Raw genomic sequence first — 15,295 nt, 5'->3', positions numbered from 1 at the left:
AAGCAGTGGTATCAACGCAGAGTACTAGGCTAAGAATCAAATGATTGTATTAATTTTCTGGACATATCCATTATAAGGCAAAATCAGAAATTAACAACTAATTGGTACCGGAAATCTACATTTTCGGGAAGATATATTAACTTTTATTCTAACCATCCTCACAAATACAAAATCAGTACTATTCTTAGCCTCACTGATAGGGCTATTATTCTTTCGGACAGGAAGTTTCATTCACAGAATATTTCGTTGGTCAAACGGATTCTTTCCAATAATTGCTATCCAATTACTTTAATTAACTCAATCATTAATAGAAGACTTAAGTTTTTACAATCTAAGTCATATGATAATTATCCATCGGGGGGAAAAAAATCTTTTGACACATCTAAGGTAATCATTTTTCCATATGTCAAGGGATTAAGTGAAGATATACAGCGATTATTGGGGAAGTGTGGCCTTGAAGTCGTATATACTGTTCCTAACAGACTAGACAAATTAATTAAGAAAGGGAAAGACCAACTTCATCCCTATAAGAGAACTAATGTCGTATATGAGATCTCTTGTAAGAATTGCACTTCCTGTTATATTGGGCAAACCAAACGTCATTTGGAAACGCGCATAAAAGAACATAACTCTAACATCAAAAAACATGAAAGTAATTATTCGGTGATTAGTAAACATAGATCGTCGCTTAATCATGATTTCGATTGGTCTAATGTATCGATCCTACATAATGAAGCTAACTTGAAAAAGAGAGAAATAAGCGAAATGATTTTTATTAAAAAGCAAAAGAATTCTATAAATTCTCAAAGGGACACGGAAAATTTAAATTCAATTTATGACACTATTCTCAAATTATTTTAGTCCCATCCAACGCATTTTTTAATTATATTTTTAATTAAAATTACCTTTAATTATTCAATTTTAATATTACTTTTAATTCTTTCGATACATATCCTATTATGGGTTTATAGAGTCCTTTAGCTTTATTATTGTAATTGTGTTTATTTTTATTTTAATTATTTGACTTTTAATGCTCTCAAAACAATGTCTCTGACTTACTGTTAGTTATACACGTCAAAAATAAACACCATATCTCAGTTTGATACTGACTATGATTCTGTCAATTTTAACTCACATTCTAACATAACATCATGTGCGTATAGGGTTTACCACGTTACATTAAAGAATAGGTATTACTAATTACAATATTACTATTATAAATCAAAAGTGTTATCTAAATGTATTAACGACTCTGTATTGTGATCAATTTTTGTAGCCTGAAGAGGACCCAATTTAGGGTCGAAACGTCGTAATAAAAGAATTATTGCTTTAGCCAGTGTTGGTCAATAAAATACTCTTAACCTTGAATTATTATTTTAATTTAATATTTAAATGTAAACAAAGATAAAAATCTGGATGCGCGAAAAATAAGAGAAAAAATACCTCTTACAAACGTCGTTTATTACTCTCCCAAAAATTGTTTATGATACTCCATTACTAGGTATCTTATATTTAAATCTGTGATGCAAAAACATTCTATGTTATTGAATCTTTGCCAAGAGATCATCAACGATCATTGGAAACATTTCATCACGCGTTCTTACGTATACGGCTGCTAATACATACATGCGTGCATGCGTGCGTGCGTACCTGCTTCTATATAACGATCAATCTTAAGGAACTAATTAACGAATAAATAGTTAAACTTGTCGTCACCATTGTGATCTAAGATAGTAGAAATACCCGCGCAAGTCGCTTGACAGTGCAGGTGCAACTGATGGCGTTTCGTCCAAAAAAAGAAAAAAAAACGATTATTTGTCGAGAGAGGAAAATTGCAAAAAATAGTTTTTAAACGTGAAAATTTTTTAATCGACTAACGTAATCGATTTTAACGAAATCGACAAAAAAATGAGACATTATAATAAAGAAATGTCCAGTGATATCCATACAATCGCGGCGCGGAATAAGAGCTGCCATTTAGAAAAAAATGTAGACATTTCATATTTTCGTTATGAGAAAAGAAATATATTATTTTAATTTTGACACATATAATTAGCATTTCCTCTTTATATTCTCTTATATTTGTAACGCGAAAGATTTGTTTGCGCGCGATTTTATATTTTATCATTTCGATATATTAATATTTAAGACCCTATATAGTGATATATTGTATAGCTTGCACCTGCATATATAGAAGACTCTCGGCGGGAAAACGTTTACCTGTTTGTATAGCCAAAGTCGTTATTTGTCTTTGGCACGATAAAAATCTTAATAAAGGTTTCATTAAAATATCTTTTGTAGAGTGACATTTCTCGCATATTCTCCACTATTAAATGATTGATATTTCAACTTTAAAGAATTTTGATAAAAATGTAAATATATCTAAATCTTTTTTATTTCAGAAATATATTCGCTGTACTTATTTATTTTCTATTTTTTGCGATGTCTACTTGCTTCTTCATTCAAGTCCTTTCTTATATTTGTAATTATTATATAATCGTTAAAAAAATAATTTTAATTAAAGAATGTATTTACTTATCATATTATTGATGATTGTGTTAGATGCTATTCTTCATTTCTAATCGAGCTTCAGTTGAAATGATTTGCAATATTATTCTAATATATATTGAATCTTCGTAAATTTTACATTTATTCTGATAAAACAATTAATCGCGAAATATGAATCGGGATTATACACAGCTAATTAAAATGCAATTGCACGAATTCTAAGAAAAATTTAAAAAGTAACCTATATATAACCCAGAGAAAAAAACTAGCTTACCTTACACGATTTGTAACTTGAGTCTACGTCTTATTGATAGTTCAAATGAAAAAATGCTATTTAATAAATTCTACTAATAGAGTATAAGTAATTGTACTTTCTTCCAATTAATGGACTTTCACTAATTTTCTGTATATCACACAGAGTTTGCGATTAGTTTTTCCAAACGAGCAACACATTCCACGTGCAGTTGCAGCGGCAGCCGCTGCAATTGGTGGCGTTGGCCTCCCGCTTACCTCCCCACCCCCTCGCTCTTTCAACGCAGAGCTGGATGGATATATGTGTGGGCGACGAGAGAGCGGACTCTCCGCCGAGCGGAGAACGGAGTCGTGTCAGTAGAGAGGCACGACTTGCGCTGTCGAGTCGAACAATGACGCACCGCTCGCTCTCTCGGCCGGTCTTTTTATCTTATCTTGTTAGTAACACGTCGTCTTTATCCCCGTAAATGTAACCGCGACGTCAATATCGGCGCGATGTTTTGTGCGCGTGAGAAAAAAAACAGAAATCACCATCAGCGATACGTCATCAAGGGTGTGGGTTTTATTTCGAGGCATCCCCGAAAAAATACGAAAACGCTCCTCCACGAGAAGAGAAAGGAGGAGAGAGAACTGCGCTCGCGCAGACCGTAAAATCTAGGGTCGCCTGTTGACGCGGCTGTATTGTGCGTGTAGGTATATGCGTGTGTGTGTGTGCGTGTATATGCGTGTGTATTGTGCGTGCGAGCGCGCGCGTCTTTCTCCGCTCGCTCTGTCGCGCACGCCGAGTGTCTCTTTAATTTATTAACGTTCTCGGCCAGCTCTCGTACTAGGCTCTCGCTTCGCTTTGTTCCTTCTACGTGTTTGCGTTCCGATTTTGACGCTAAAAAATAAAAAGTACATAGCGTACATTGACCTTACAATTGCCGGATGTTTCTATTCTTGAGGAAGATTCGATGTTCTTCTCTTACGATTTTATATACATAGAAACTTATAACACGGCCGTCAATTTTTATTTATGCAAACGTGCAGGAATTTTGCACAGCGCGCGAATTTAGGAAGAAATTGAGGAAGACACACTCGTGTAATTGTGTACGTGATACGCGAGCGCGCGAATAATAATGAGTCACGTGCTGGTGAAAAGAGGAGACGTGATGAATCGCGGACGAAACGTGGATGAATGATCGAGGGACAGACGTTGACCCGCATAGCTTCACGAGTCGTTCGAAAAAAAAAAAAGAACGAAATAAAATGTTATAATCTCGATTAACGCGATGGTTAGCCGCGAGGAACGGGAGCGGTTGTTCGAGAGAGGAAGACTGGTCACAGGAAGGGACAGACGTACCGTGACGACGACAATCATCAGGTAGGTTTCTGACCTGCGTCACTAACGGACGAGAACAGCGGGATTTTTACCCGGAGGCTAAAAGTATCATCCTCTCGGGACCGAAATTATGCGAGTTATTCCGAAGAGAATCGTTACTACAAATAAATCGTTGCCATCATTGGCGATTTTAATTCTTCTGTCAATAAACAGGTATTCGGATATTACACAAAGCAATTTTAATTGTTAAAAATGTGTAGAAACCGTTCTCTCCGCTCAAAATAAAATACAAAGGGCCTTTGTATTCGGAAACCTTCTAAAATATAACGAAACGGAATGTTCGATGCCCATTATGCGGTTGGTACCCATATATTGACGAAAAGATGAAATATTATGCATTGACAGAAGAGTTAAAATGACATTACTCCGAAAATTCGTTATTTTCATTTTATTTATAATATAATAATAGGCTTGATCGATTCAATATTGCTAATATTAAATAGCGATATATTATAAATTCGTATATTTTGATTTTCATGTAAGATACCTCCTGCACAAAATAAATATTTCTAAAAAAAAAAAAAAATTTATGGAATTACAGCATCTCAACAGGGATTGAATTGATATAATTGTCATTTGATTAAGTTTACATTTTTCTTGAGAGAAATTATTCGCGATTCTTGCTCCGATTTGACGTCGATATTAAAGTCGCTCACCAATTTTTTTTTAAACGCAATTAAATTCTCTAAATTGTTCAAATTTATAGTAATATGCGGTATATTAAGCTTAATGATGATTTAATGATATTGATATTTGGTAAAACGTTTCCTCATCTGCGAGATGTGAGAGGATAGATACAATCTACTTAAGTATTTCTCATATAACAATAATTAGTGTGTGCCATAATTGTCTGCGACTCGTTTATCGAGCTCCATTGTAAAGCCCGCACGACGTTGTCGTTAATTACATCGGTTGCAATACTTTCTAGGTGTTTCGTAACGAGCTATGTGTCTCAAATAGAGTCTGACTCAAATGACAAAAATGTCCAATTACATAACGTATTATCTACTATCTAAAACTGTATCATGATGGTTATAATATCTATAATATGTAGCGCATTATCGGTCGTTAAATTAAAATGATCTTTATTCTACATTCAGAGAATTATTGATTCACACTCGATATTTCATTTCGACATCTCGAAAATCATTAGTTATCAAAATAGTTATTAAAGCTCCTCTGTTTTACCTCAATCAACAGCTCGTCGCTTCTAGCACCTCTGCCCACTCGAAATATGTCTTCTTATCGCACGGAAGTTTCAAGCTTAGATGATAACGTACCATTCTTATCGTATACACTGCAGTTCAGTAATTTAAGAAGCTGATGAAGATGCGTCGAACATGATTCATAGTTTTCATTGGAACAAGCGCGTCCCAGATACGTCGTCTCTCTCTTCTTTTTCCTAAGAAATAAATTCATAATATTAGAGAAAATCAAGACAAGCGAATAATATACGTAACGAGATCACACGCGGAACTCTGTATTTTAGACATAATTTATTCAAAACCGCTGCTCGTCATGCATCCATAATTCATTTTTACATAACACTACATAGAGTACGGGCTGATTTCATTTTTAAAACGTGAAAAGTGCAGGTGACAGATCGAATAGGCGCGACAATATGTTGGATGTCCGACGTGAAATTAAATTGCAGATATTAGAACGATGGATGCGCGACACTATCTCGCCGGTCAGTTGAAATAGAAGCCGGAAACTACGGGCGTCGGTATCGGCTTTCGGAACGATGACTCACACTGGGACAATTCATAATTTCCTTTCTGTTTGCGTCGCTTGTATGCTCCGTCATGCGTCCAACGCGGAGAAACAATTTGATTAATCCTGGAAGCGGACAATAGATGGGAGATCCGATTAATAACTGTACTCAGAGGAAACCCAGTTCTCTCATTTGAACGTTTCTCTTTTTTTTTACGAAGATGACTATAATTTTGAATAAAAAAAATTAAATAAAAAGAGAAAACTTGCTTTGTCAACTGGTGATTGCTTGTATCATCCCTTTAGCTCTAAAGCTTACATCGGTTTAAAATTGATATATATTAATTCGAACCGCCTAAAGATCAGAGGAACTCCCGTATGTCTCCAGGATCAATGGGTTAGCGTCGAAGAATATCGAGAACACTCTTTCTGGAGCGACATTACTGCCGGCCTAACTGGAAGAAGTCGCGATGGAGGTGAAACCGATACCGAAACCGCGATCGATTCTGACCGAGAGCAGGCCGGTGCCGGCGCCCCGGAGGATCCTGGCGCCGAGCACCTCGCCGATGGCGCGTTCCAGCAGCCCGACCAGCGAGTCCGGTCAATCCGAGAAGAGCGACGACCAGAGGTCGACCGGCGAAAGCACTCGCGGCAATCACGAGTTCTTCCGCAATCTCGGCACGAGTTCGCGCCAGTTGAAGGACGAGATTTCGGAGAGAGTGACGGTGAAGGGGCGCGCCGTCATTTCCAGCACGCGAAACGCCAGCATTCGGTTGGAGAGGTCGGTGAAGAACCTGCTGACGCGACGGCTGTCGTCTTTGAATCAGGACGACGTGGTCGGCCAAGGCAACGTCCAGAAGAAGCTTAAGGATCCGGTCGAGGAGGACAGATGCGTGTCGATGCCGGCCGACGACATCTTCAGCAGCATCTCGTTCTACAGTCCGCTGAGCGGCAATCTGAGGAGTGTCAAGAACGAGGAAGATTTATCCGCCAGGCACAGCCCGCCGCCACCGGTTTATCCGCCGCCTCCGCTTCCGGACGAGTCTATCTATGACGAGTTGCAGTCCGTCACGTCGGGAAGTAGCGGTCGATACGACACTCTCAGCTCCACGGTGTCCGACAAAGTCGAGCGGGACTTCCCCGAGTCGTTCAATCTCCTCAGCTTCGCGCGAAATCAGGTAAAATCGCCCTTAAATCTCTTCTCGCGATTCTTTATTTTTGTTGTCTCGTTCCAAAATGACTATGTATTCGGATATTCAACTATCAAACTCGAAACGTTTACGAAAATCGGATTTGTTCCATTTAATCAAATTAAATTTTAAAAAAAGATTGTTCTCCACTCTTATATCCTTCCACTTTAAAATAGGGTAGCGATTCCGACCAAAGCCTTAATTTGTCCGACGTCAATGTAAGTCTGTCGCTCGACCGATCTGAAATCTCTGCCAAGAAACTGTCGAGATCGGATTCTTGGACTTTCTACGATACTACATCAGGCATCAATATCGATGAGGTGGACAGAATATCTAGTGTAGAAGAAGAAAACTCGGAAAAGTCCATCGAGAGAGAGATAACGACGTTGGATCGAACTTCTTGCGCGTCCAACGAGAGTCAGGCTTCCATTCAGAACTCTCTCTACGAGAATCTGTCACCGCCCAAGGTCGATTACCAGCAGCAACCGACGATTATTTCCTCGGATACCAGGCAGCAGAGCAGCAAGTCTCTGCTCTTCGAGTTCGATCCATTCGCGAGGACATCCGAGGATGAGAACGTCTACAGCAACTACGAGAACAATGATCTGATGCTGCTGGAGACTTTGTTGGCAACCAACGATTCGTCCGGCAGCGCCGACAGCACACTCGAATTTCGCGAAAGCGCCGAAGAAGAGCAGGAGGACGAGGACTTGACGCATCCCGGCATCAGTTCGACACCTCCGGAGCCACCCAAGAGATTCGATTCTCTTCCGAAGAACGAGTACGACGTACCGGAAGGCACGGAACAACCCGACAGGATCCAAGCGTCGAGTAAGAATCCGCCTCTCTTGCCAAAGTTGGCGCACTTGGTGACCAAAAAGCAGCCTGCGGTTCCTCCCAGGAAACCTTTCGTAAGGAACCCTTCTACAGACAGTCCTTCGACTCCTCAGTCGGCTGCGACGACGATGACGACACCTGCCAATAATAACGTCGAGGAGAGTATCACTAGTCCTTTGTCGGGCACGCCGAGGATCGCCGAGGAGAATCGCAAAGTGAGTGTGATACAAAAGCTGAAAAAACTGCGACAGGAGTCCACCGTGCATGCCATCAGGCCAAACGTGATTAGTTTTGTGAAGAGCGGCAGTAAATTGTTGTCCAGAACTCGCGAGCACGTCGGCGAGTCCGGCTCGAGGTCGTTGCGAATGGAGAGGCCAAAGGTCAATGTTCCGCACAATCCGGTCACACACAGAGGATTAGTGTACAGGTGAGGGGAAACGTAAACTTATGCGAGAGATATTTAACAAGCTTCTCTCTCTCTCTCTTTCTCTGTTCCCACATTTTTTTTTTCCAAACAAATCCAAGACTCAATTTAAAACATTTTGCAACTTCAAATTTAGAAAAATTGAGAAAAACATTCTATAAGTGATCGAAAAAGATATATTAGATCAATATTTATAAGAAGATGATGATTTTCTGATAATATGATTTTCGGTTGCGAGTAATTTTCTAACTTAATCTTGATAATAATCGAACAACAGCAGTCGGTTTAAATCAAGCGACTGCGTTATAATCGGAGTGTTAATTAAAAATATCGTCATTTCCTGCGGAGGCCGGGAATGGGCATCGAGAGGGCCAAGGACCTCGTGCCGAGAGCTGCAGTGTTGCTCGATCGGAAATTATCGTTTTATACTGACAAGAGCATGTCTACGCTGAAAGAGGTCGTGGAACTGGAGACAGTGCACAGTATTCATCTGCTTCAGGATGTCAAGTGAGTGATGCGTTATTTTATTTTATAAACACACGATATGCACAATAGCGTGCGATATGTGCTCGGCGATGATGAAACTTTCTCCACGCGCTTCTTTGACAGAAGAAACCGAGAAAAAGTTATATAGCTTCCGCGACTTATCACATCCGAAATTATATGTTATCCGCGATTCCGTCGAAAGTGTGTCTGTTTATTCTGCGGGAATAACCTGGAGATATATATTCCACGCTTTCTCCCGATTACGAATGTTATATGTATAGATACCAATCTCGATTCGGAGATTCAGATAGCTCATTACGTTCGAATAATATAATGTATGACTCATTCTCGCGCTCGGCATACATTTACAACAGGCCGAGACCAAGTGTTAAAACCAACCGGCCAGACGTGCACGTTCCCCTCGCAGGCGTCACTCTCTACGAGAGAGGTCTCAAGGTCCTCTTTGTTAAACGTGAAGAAAAGGATCTCACGAGAGAGAAGTTTTTCTCGAGCGTAACGTTCCGATCTTGTGTAGCTCGCGCTATCGAGTGATAAATTATTGCGATTCTCCTGAAACGCAGTATTATCGCGGTACAGCTCTTCTCCATTCAACTTTTTCTAAGAAGACCGTCAATTGCAATAACACGTGTCACGTAAAAAATATATAATATTTGCGATATAAATCCATGATCTTCACAAATGCGCAGTCTTCGCTATATATCGACGCGTCTATCTTGTATGTCTATCGATTAAGCCTATTAGGGGCCCCATTCCAAGTCCAGATCTAAGATACTCTCAATTAAGCGGTTCGCGTATAAACACGTCTTGTTATGTTAGCTTTTCTTTTATAACGAGGGGGGAAACTTTGCATAGGTCTCTCCGACCCTCGAGGAAGGACCAGGGGAATTTTTACCAGCTAAACCCTCGCCCTGCACGTATCTTGGCACCAAACAAGATCCTGTCTCTTGATTTTAGCACTGCGCATATCTTTATTGTATCGTTATACCCTTTGATTCCCATCGTACGCGCGATCATGGCTGGCTCGTCATTATTTCGCTCGCGAGTGAAGATAATTACGAAATGTGCGCAGAACCGTGGACGGCGAGACGGTGCATTGCGTGGCGATTAGCGGCGCGGGCAGACCGAGCGTGCACGTATTCTACGCGAAGGGTATCGCCGAGAGACGGATCTGGGCGCAGAGGATCCTCGAGGCCACCACGCCGGTCTTCCCCACGAGGTACACCGCCGAACTCACCAGAGCGGGCTGGGCTTACTTAAAGGTATGTATGTATGTATGTGAAAAAATACAAGCGGTGTAAAAGGTGTCACTGAATCAGATTCATTGAACAATACTTTTGTTAGCTCTCGATTGTTAATCAAAATGAAGAAAAATCATAAAAATTTGGAAAAGAAGAGGCAGATAAAAATCACATATGTTGCATTTTGATGACCGATAATAGTATGCGGAAACGCGTTTTAATTACTTATTTTAATCATCTTCAAGCTCAGTAAATATATTGAAATTAATAATTAAAATTAACTATTGTTAAAACATGAAGACTTATATTAATCATTGGTCAAAATACTAAATAAATTTCGCGATGAAAAATAAAAGCATTTTTATAAAAGATTTGTTTCTTGTTTTTTTCATTTTCCATTTAATTCAAATTGTTAAATTAATTCGAGAGATGCTCTTTTTCTATATAAAGAATGAAAGAATTAATGAAATTATAATTTTAACGATTTAAGCTGCTTCGATCCTTCCTTGAAATTAATGATCCTTGAACGCAGTATGACATTGAACAAATAACATTTGTTTAAATTAAGTCACAGTATGACTAAAAGAGGATTCTGTAATTTTTTTAATCGATCAATTTGTATTACATTGAATCACTGAGAAATATAAAAAAAGAGAGAACAAAAATTAGAAGTAAAAATAAAAAATAGTATACATAACAAATTTTATATTATAATTGATCGTCACCATAATTGTGAGTGTGTATGATATGTATTATATACTATAGCTAATTTGTTATATTTATATTATAGTATATTTATATTAATCAATTATAATAACTTTACAAGCCTACCTTAATCGTCTCTTAAGGTATGTTAAAATCTTATTTTATTTGTAATGTAACTTTGCCAATAACAACGTTCTTCTTACAACGATAATTATAAATAATAACTAAGGAATAATTAAAGATAGAGCCATTTTCGCGCAGAAGTGTTTGTAATTTTAAGATTCCACACATTACTTAGACTTAATTTCTCACAGATTCTAAATCTGTTGCTAACTGTTGATGTTTGCGAAAGCAGTAAAACCTCATACGCTGACACGCAAATTCCTCTTCTAAAATTTCACAAACGTTGTGAATATTTCGTATACATATGGTAATCGCTCTCAAATTCTTTTCGTCGCATTGATAAAAATAAAAAATATCAAACATTCTCTCTCTTTCTTTCCCCCCTTCCTCTCTCCCTCGCGACGATTACAATACCTAATTTCTTTTCATATTTTTTCAGGAAGGCGTAACGGGTACATGGTTCCCAGCTTGGGTTCTTCTACAACAAAGGACCTTGATTTACACGAAATCTTTGGAGCCCGCTTTCGCTGTGAATTTTGAACAGGTGGACTTGCGAAAAGCGCGTTGTATCGGTAAGATGCAGTTAAAAAAAAGCTTAAGAAAAAGAAACAAAATTAAACTACCAACATAAATATTGGCGTAACAAAGATGGATAATCTTGATTACTACATATATATATATATATATATATATATATATATATATGTCGAAGATAAAAATTAATTTTACTCTAATAAACGTTGTCATGTTGTTAAATCTTAGAGTATTTTTATTGCATCTATCTTATCGGCATTTATTCAGTCTATAATTAATATCAGAGACTTGCCTTGAAATCAATCTCACAGTCATTGAAAATTATTGCGACCCAATTAATTCCGCGATTGAGACGCGAAAGATTGAAACACCCTAATTCCGATGATAAACGAGTTCGATTGTCGCTCTTTATCAGTGATTCAATGTAATACAAGTTGCTTGATTAAAAAAATTACAGAATCATCTTTTAGTCATACTGTATGACCTAATTTAGACAAATGTTATTAATAATATATCATACTGCGTTCAAGGATCATTAATCTCAAGGAAGGATCGAAGCAGCTTAAATCGTCAAAATTATAATTTCATTAATTCTTCTATGCTTTACCTAGAAAGCATTTTAAGGCATAATTATAAAATATAAAAAGTACAAAAATATGTATATATATATGATAGAAAATATGCAATTATAAAGTATGTGATTTGAGATAAATTCCGAATAAGTTATGTAATTCGAGAGCCTTTTTTCGTATTAGCATTTTCAATGAACAGAGGATATAATTAATTACAGAGGAGATAATTATTTACGTAATAATTATTACGTTTACGAATCGCCGTAAATATTAATCGATTTATGACGTTGCAGTGTTGCGGGAACAGGAGGGACCGATCGCCGGATGCGGGATGGTTCCGGTCGTAGTTGTGGATGCCGGGGGTAGCGGTGCCCTGCACATCACCATTCCGGGGCCCCACGAGGCCACCGCTTGGCGACACGCGCTCTATCAGGCGGCCACCAACTGCGGTCCTGCCTTAGATCAGCAGCAGATCACGCAAGACAATGTGCCCATCATCTTGGACAAATGCGTCAACTTTATCTACGCGCATGGTGATTAATGAATCATCCGCTTGTAATTATTTCGAATGATAGAATAATAACTCGGCGGAATTGCGAATGTATTTGAGAACGCGTCCCATCTTCAGAGAATTCTGATTGCGTTACTGAACGACGTTATATATTATTATAATTCTTATATTATTATAATTCAATCGAACATGTTTCACACAAGACACCTCTTTATTCCTCCAGGCATGATGTCGGAAGGCATTTATCGTCGCAGTGGATCGAGTAGTGCCGTAGTGAAACTGTTGGAAGCTTTCAGAAGAGATGCATGGGCCACGCAAATCACGCGAAATTCGTATACGGAACACGACGTAGCCACAGTTCTTAGAAGATTCCTACGAGACTTACCGGACCCATTGTTCCCAGCCAAAATACACGATCGACTCTGCCTCACCGCCGGTAATAAACGAGATTTTTTTGCTATGAAAATCTCCGACATATCAATTGACAGTGTTTTCATTTCCAAAAAATTATTATTAATGTTTGTGAAAAAATTACTATTAGTATTTTTCTCATTCGACATAATTACAAGCATATGATTCATTAGTCATCATACGCGTAGATAAAGTTAACGCATTTATTTCAGACTCGACCAGCGAAGAAAATAGGGTAGCGACTTACCGGAAGTTACTGTCTACGCTCAATCCCGTGACGTCGGCGACGCTTCGTCGGATCCTGGCGCACCTCCACGGTCTCAGTCAGCAGAGCGCCAGGAACCTGATGACCGCCGAGAATCTGTCGGCTGTTTGGGGCCCGACTTTGATGCACGCCGGCGAAAACAGCGCCGAAGAGTGGAACCGCGCGGAGACCAAGGTCGTCGGCGATCTCATCAAGTTGTACCCGAAACTCTATCAACTGTCGTCGGCCGATCTGGCCAAGGAGGCAAAAATGCTGGAGGTCTTGGAGAAGCATCACGTATCCAATAACGGACCGCGAGGCGCGCCTTCGGGAGATCTCAAGATCTGGATATACATTCTGTCGCCGGACGGGGAGTGCGTGAATGTCACTGTAAGGATCTCTTCTCGATATTCACAATCTGTCCTCCAACTTCCCGATTTATTCTTAGCCAATAAATCGACAGTTTCTCATTCTCCGATTTCTTGCAATCTTTGTTGGGTGAATAGGAGAGGATGTCTCTATCGACAATCTGAAAATTCATACTGATGATTTAAATTGAACTATATATTATAAGTTTTCGTTTGTGTTTCTAATTAATTAATCGATTTAATTAGATCGGACCTCAAAAGACTGCGTTTGACGTATGTCGGGAACTCGCCGAGAAAACCAACTCACCGGCTCACGAGTTGTGTCTAGAAGAATACACGCTGTCGGGTGCGCTGGAACGGCCGTTGCATCACAACGAACGTATTCTGGAGGTGGCGGCGAGATGGGGATACTGGGATCCGGACGATAGGAAGGATAATATCCTCATCCTCAAGAAGGACCGACTGTACAAAGACATCGTGCCTCTGGTGTGTATGACATAGAAAAAGAAACGGATAAAAAATTCACATAAAACTCAGAATGAAATTTAACATTCGCAAACATGATACGTACGTAAATATACTGTTCAGCGATTCACATGACCTAAATAATATATAATAACTTTGCGTGAGTTCAAGGCACAAAACAAGTTATTTTATACGGATCAAATTGCGTGATTTCAAAAGCGGAAAAATGTGTTTCGCACGCGCTGCGAAAACAGGATACGGTTTAATTGACATTAATCATGCGTCTTCATCTTTTCTCTGTATGTGTGTATATAGGTGAAACCGCCTATGACAATCTCCGGAGAACTTAAGTTCGCGGATACCAAGACGAAGAATTTGAAGAACTATCTCTTCGAATTCAGCCAGGCGAAGCTCTGCTGTTACAAAGACAAGGTGTGCTCCGTGAAGCTTCACGAGTGGAAGATAGAGGATATCGTTTGGTACTTGGGACACGAACCTAAACGCAATCCACAGATGGGGTAAAAAATATGAAATTACATAATAATTGTGTGACGACGCTATTCTCGAAAAATATATATCAGGATGTTTTTTTGTCACAGCTGGTCCGTCACGTTCATCGCGAAAAACAAGAAACCTACGAGGTAAGAATTTAATAAATAACAATGAATTAATTATTCATTATAACTTGATGGAAGATATACATATTTTCATATAGTATTCTCGATAGAACGTGATAGACATTCAATTATATCTTTCAGATGTAAGGATAGCCCGTATTTCGGGAATACCTTAGCAGGAACATCCAAGGACGAACAGTACAGATGGTTGGCGGCCATGCTCTTCGGGGAGTATCAATTGAATCTCCGAGCTTCCGCGGTGAACCTCATGGATCCATAATCGATTAAGACCGCTATGAGTCACTTGGGTGGCCTCCAAAGTGTGATAAGTGATACTTTCTAATAAATCGCGCTAAAGACTTTGAATAAATATAAATAAGTGTAACATAAATATATTCCAGTAAAAAGAACTGGCTTAATATACGGTATCCTAAAAGTTTGATCTCTAAAAAGCGATTATAAATTGATATATTCTTTTACGAATCGATTAGCGTGTGTGAGAAACTTCATCTTCGTGAATGATACTGTGAAAGTTTGTCATTACTGTAACAGCTGTAACTCTAATGAAAAATATGTTAATTTTATCGCGTAATATATAACCAATTATGTAATGATATTTTTAGACAAAATTAAATTTTCGATATATGTACAATATATTTATCTTTTTACAATATTTTATGTAAACTTGCAAAAAA

The 15,295-nt window shown here is 38.7% G+C and overlaps 1 protein-coding gene and 1 long non-coding RNA gene across 4 annotated transcripts; one reads left to right on the top strand and one right to left on the bottom strand.

Annotated features, from left to right (window-relative positions):
• The first annotated feature begins 3,114 nt into the window (after window positions 1–3,114).
• Rhogap15b (RhoGAP_ARAP and RA_ARAPs domain-containing protein RhoGAP15B) lies at window positions 3,115–15,254 on the top strand. 3 transcript variants are annotated; one of them, XM_083032918.1, is made up of 13 exons: window positions 3,115–3,449; window positions 6,243–7,032; window positions 7,221–8,308; window positions 8,654–8,812; window positions 9,882–10,071; window positions 11,318–11,450; window positions 12,278–12,517; window positions 12,719–12,931; window positions 13,119–13,540; window positions 13,765–14,004; window positions 14,299–14,501; window positions 14,583–14,624; window positions 14,742–15,254. In XM_083032918.1, exons 2-13 carry the CDS (start codon window positions 6,325–6,327, stop codon window positions 14,878–14,880), a joined length of 3,777 nt encoding a protein of 1,258 aa, XP_082889044.1. In that variant the 5' UTR covers window positions 3,115–3,449; window positions 6,243–6,324; the 3' UTR covers window positions 14,881–15,254. The 3 variants fall into 3 exon arrangements, with proteins under 3 accessions (XP_082889044.1, XP_082889046.1, XP_082889047.1); XM_083032920.1 differs by having other exon boundaries at window positions 3,115–4,123; XM_083032921.1 differs by lacking the exon at window positions 3,115–3,449 and having other exon boundaries at window positions 6,216–7,032.
• Window positions 4,473–13,966, bottom strand: LOC145933338 (uncharacterized). The gene is made up of 3 exons (XR_014424841.1): window positions 13,826–13,966; window positions 13,154–13,679; window positions 4,473–5,543 (listed from the first exon to the last, which is right to left on the bottom strand). It is a non-coding gene; the product is annotated as an uncharacterized LOC145933338 (long non-coding RNA).
• Window positions 15,255–15,295: the final 41 nt, after the last annotated feature.

This window comes from Prenolepis imparis, unplaced genomic scaffold (genome assembly GCF_030444845.1).
Source record: "Prenolepis imparis isolate NDT839.2.m4 unplaced genomic scaffold, iyPreImpa1.0 SCAF_3, whole genome shotgun sequence".
NCBI lineage: Eukaryota > Metazoa > Arthropoda > Insecta > Hymenoptera > Formicidae > Prenolepis > Prenolepis imparis.
The sequence above is the reverse complement of the archived record's forward strand: the minus strand, read 5'-3'. Positions and strand labels throughout refer to the sequence as shown.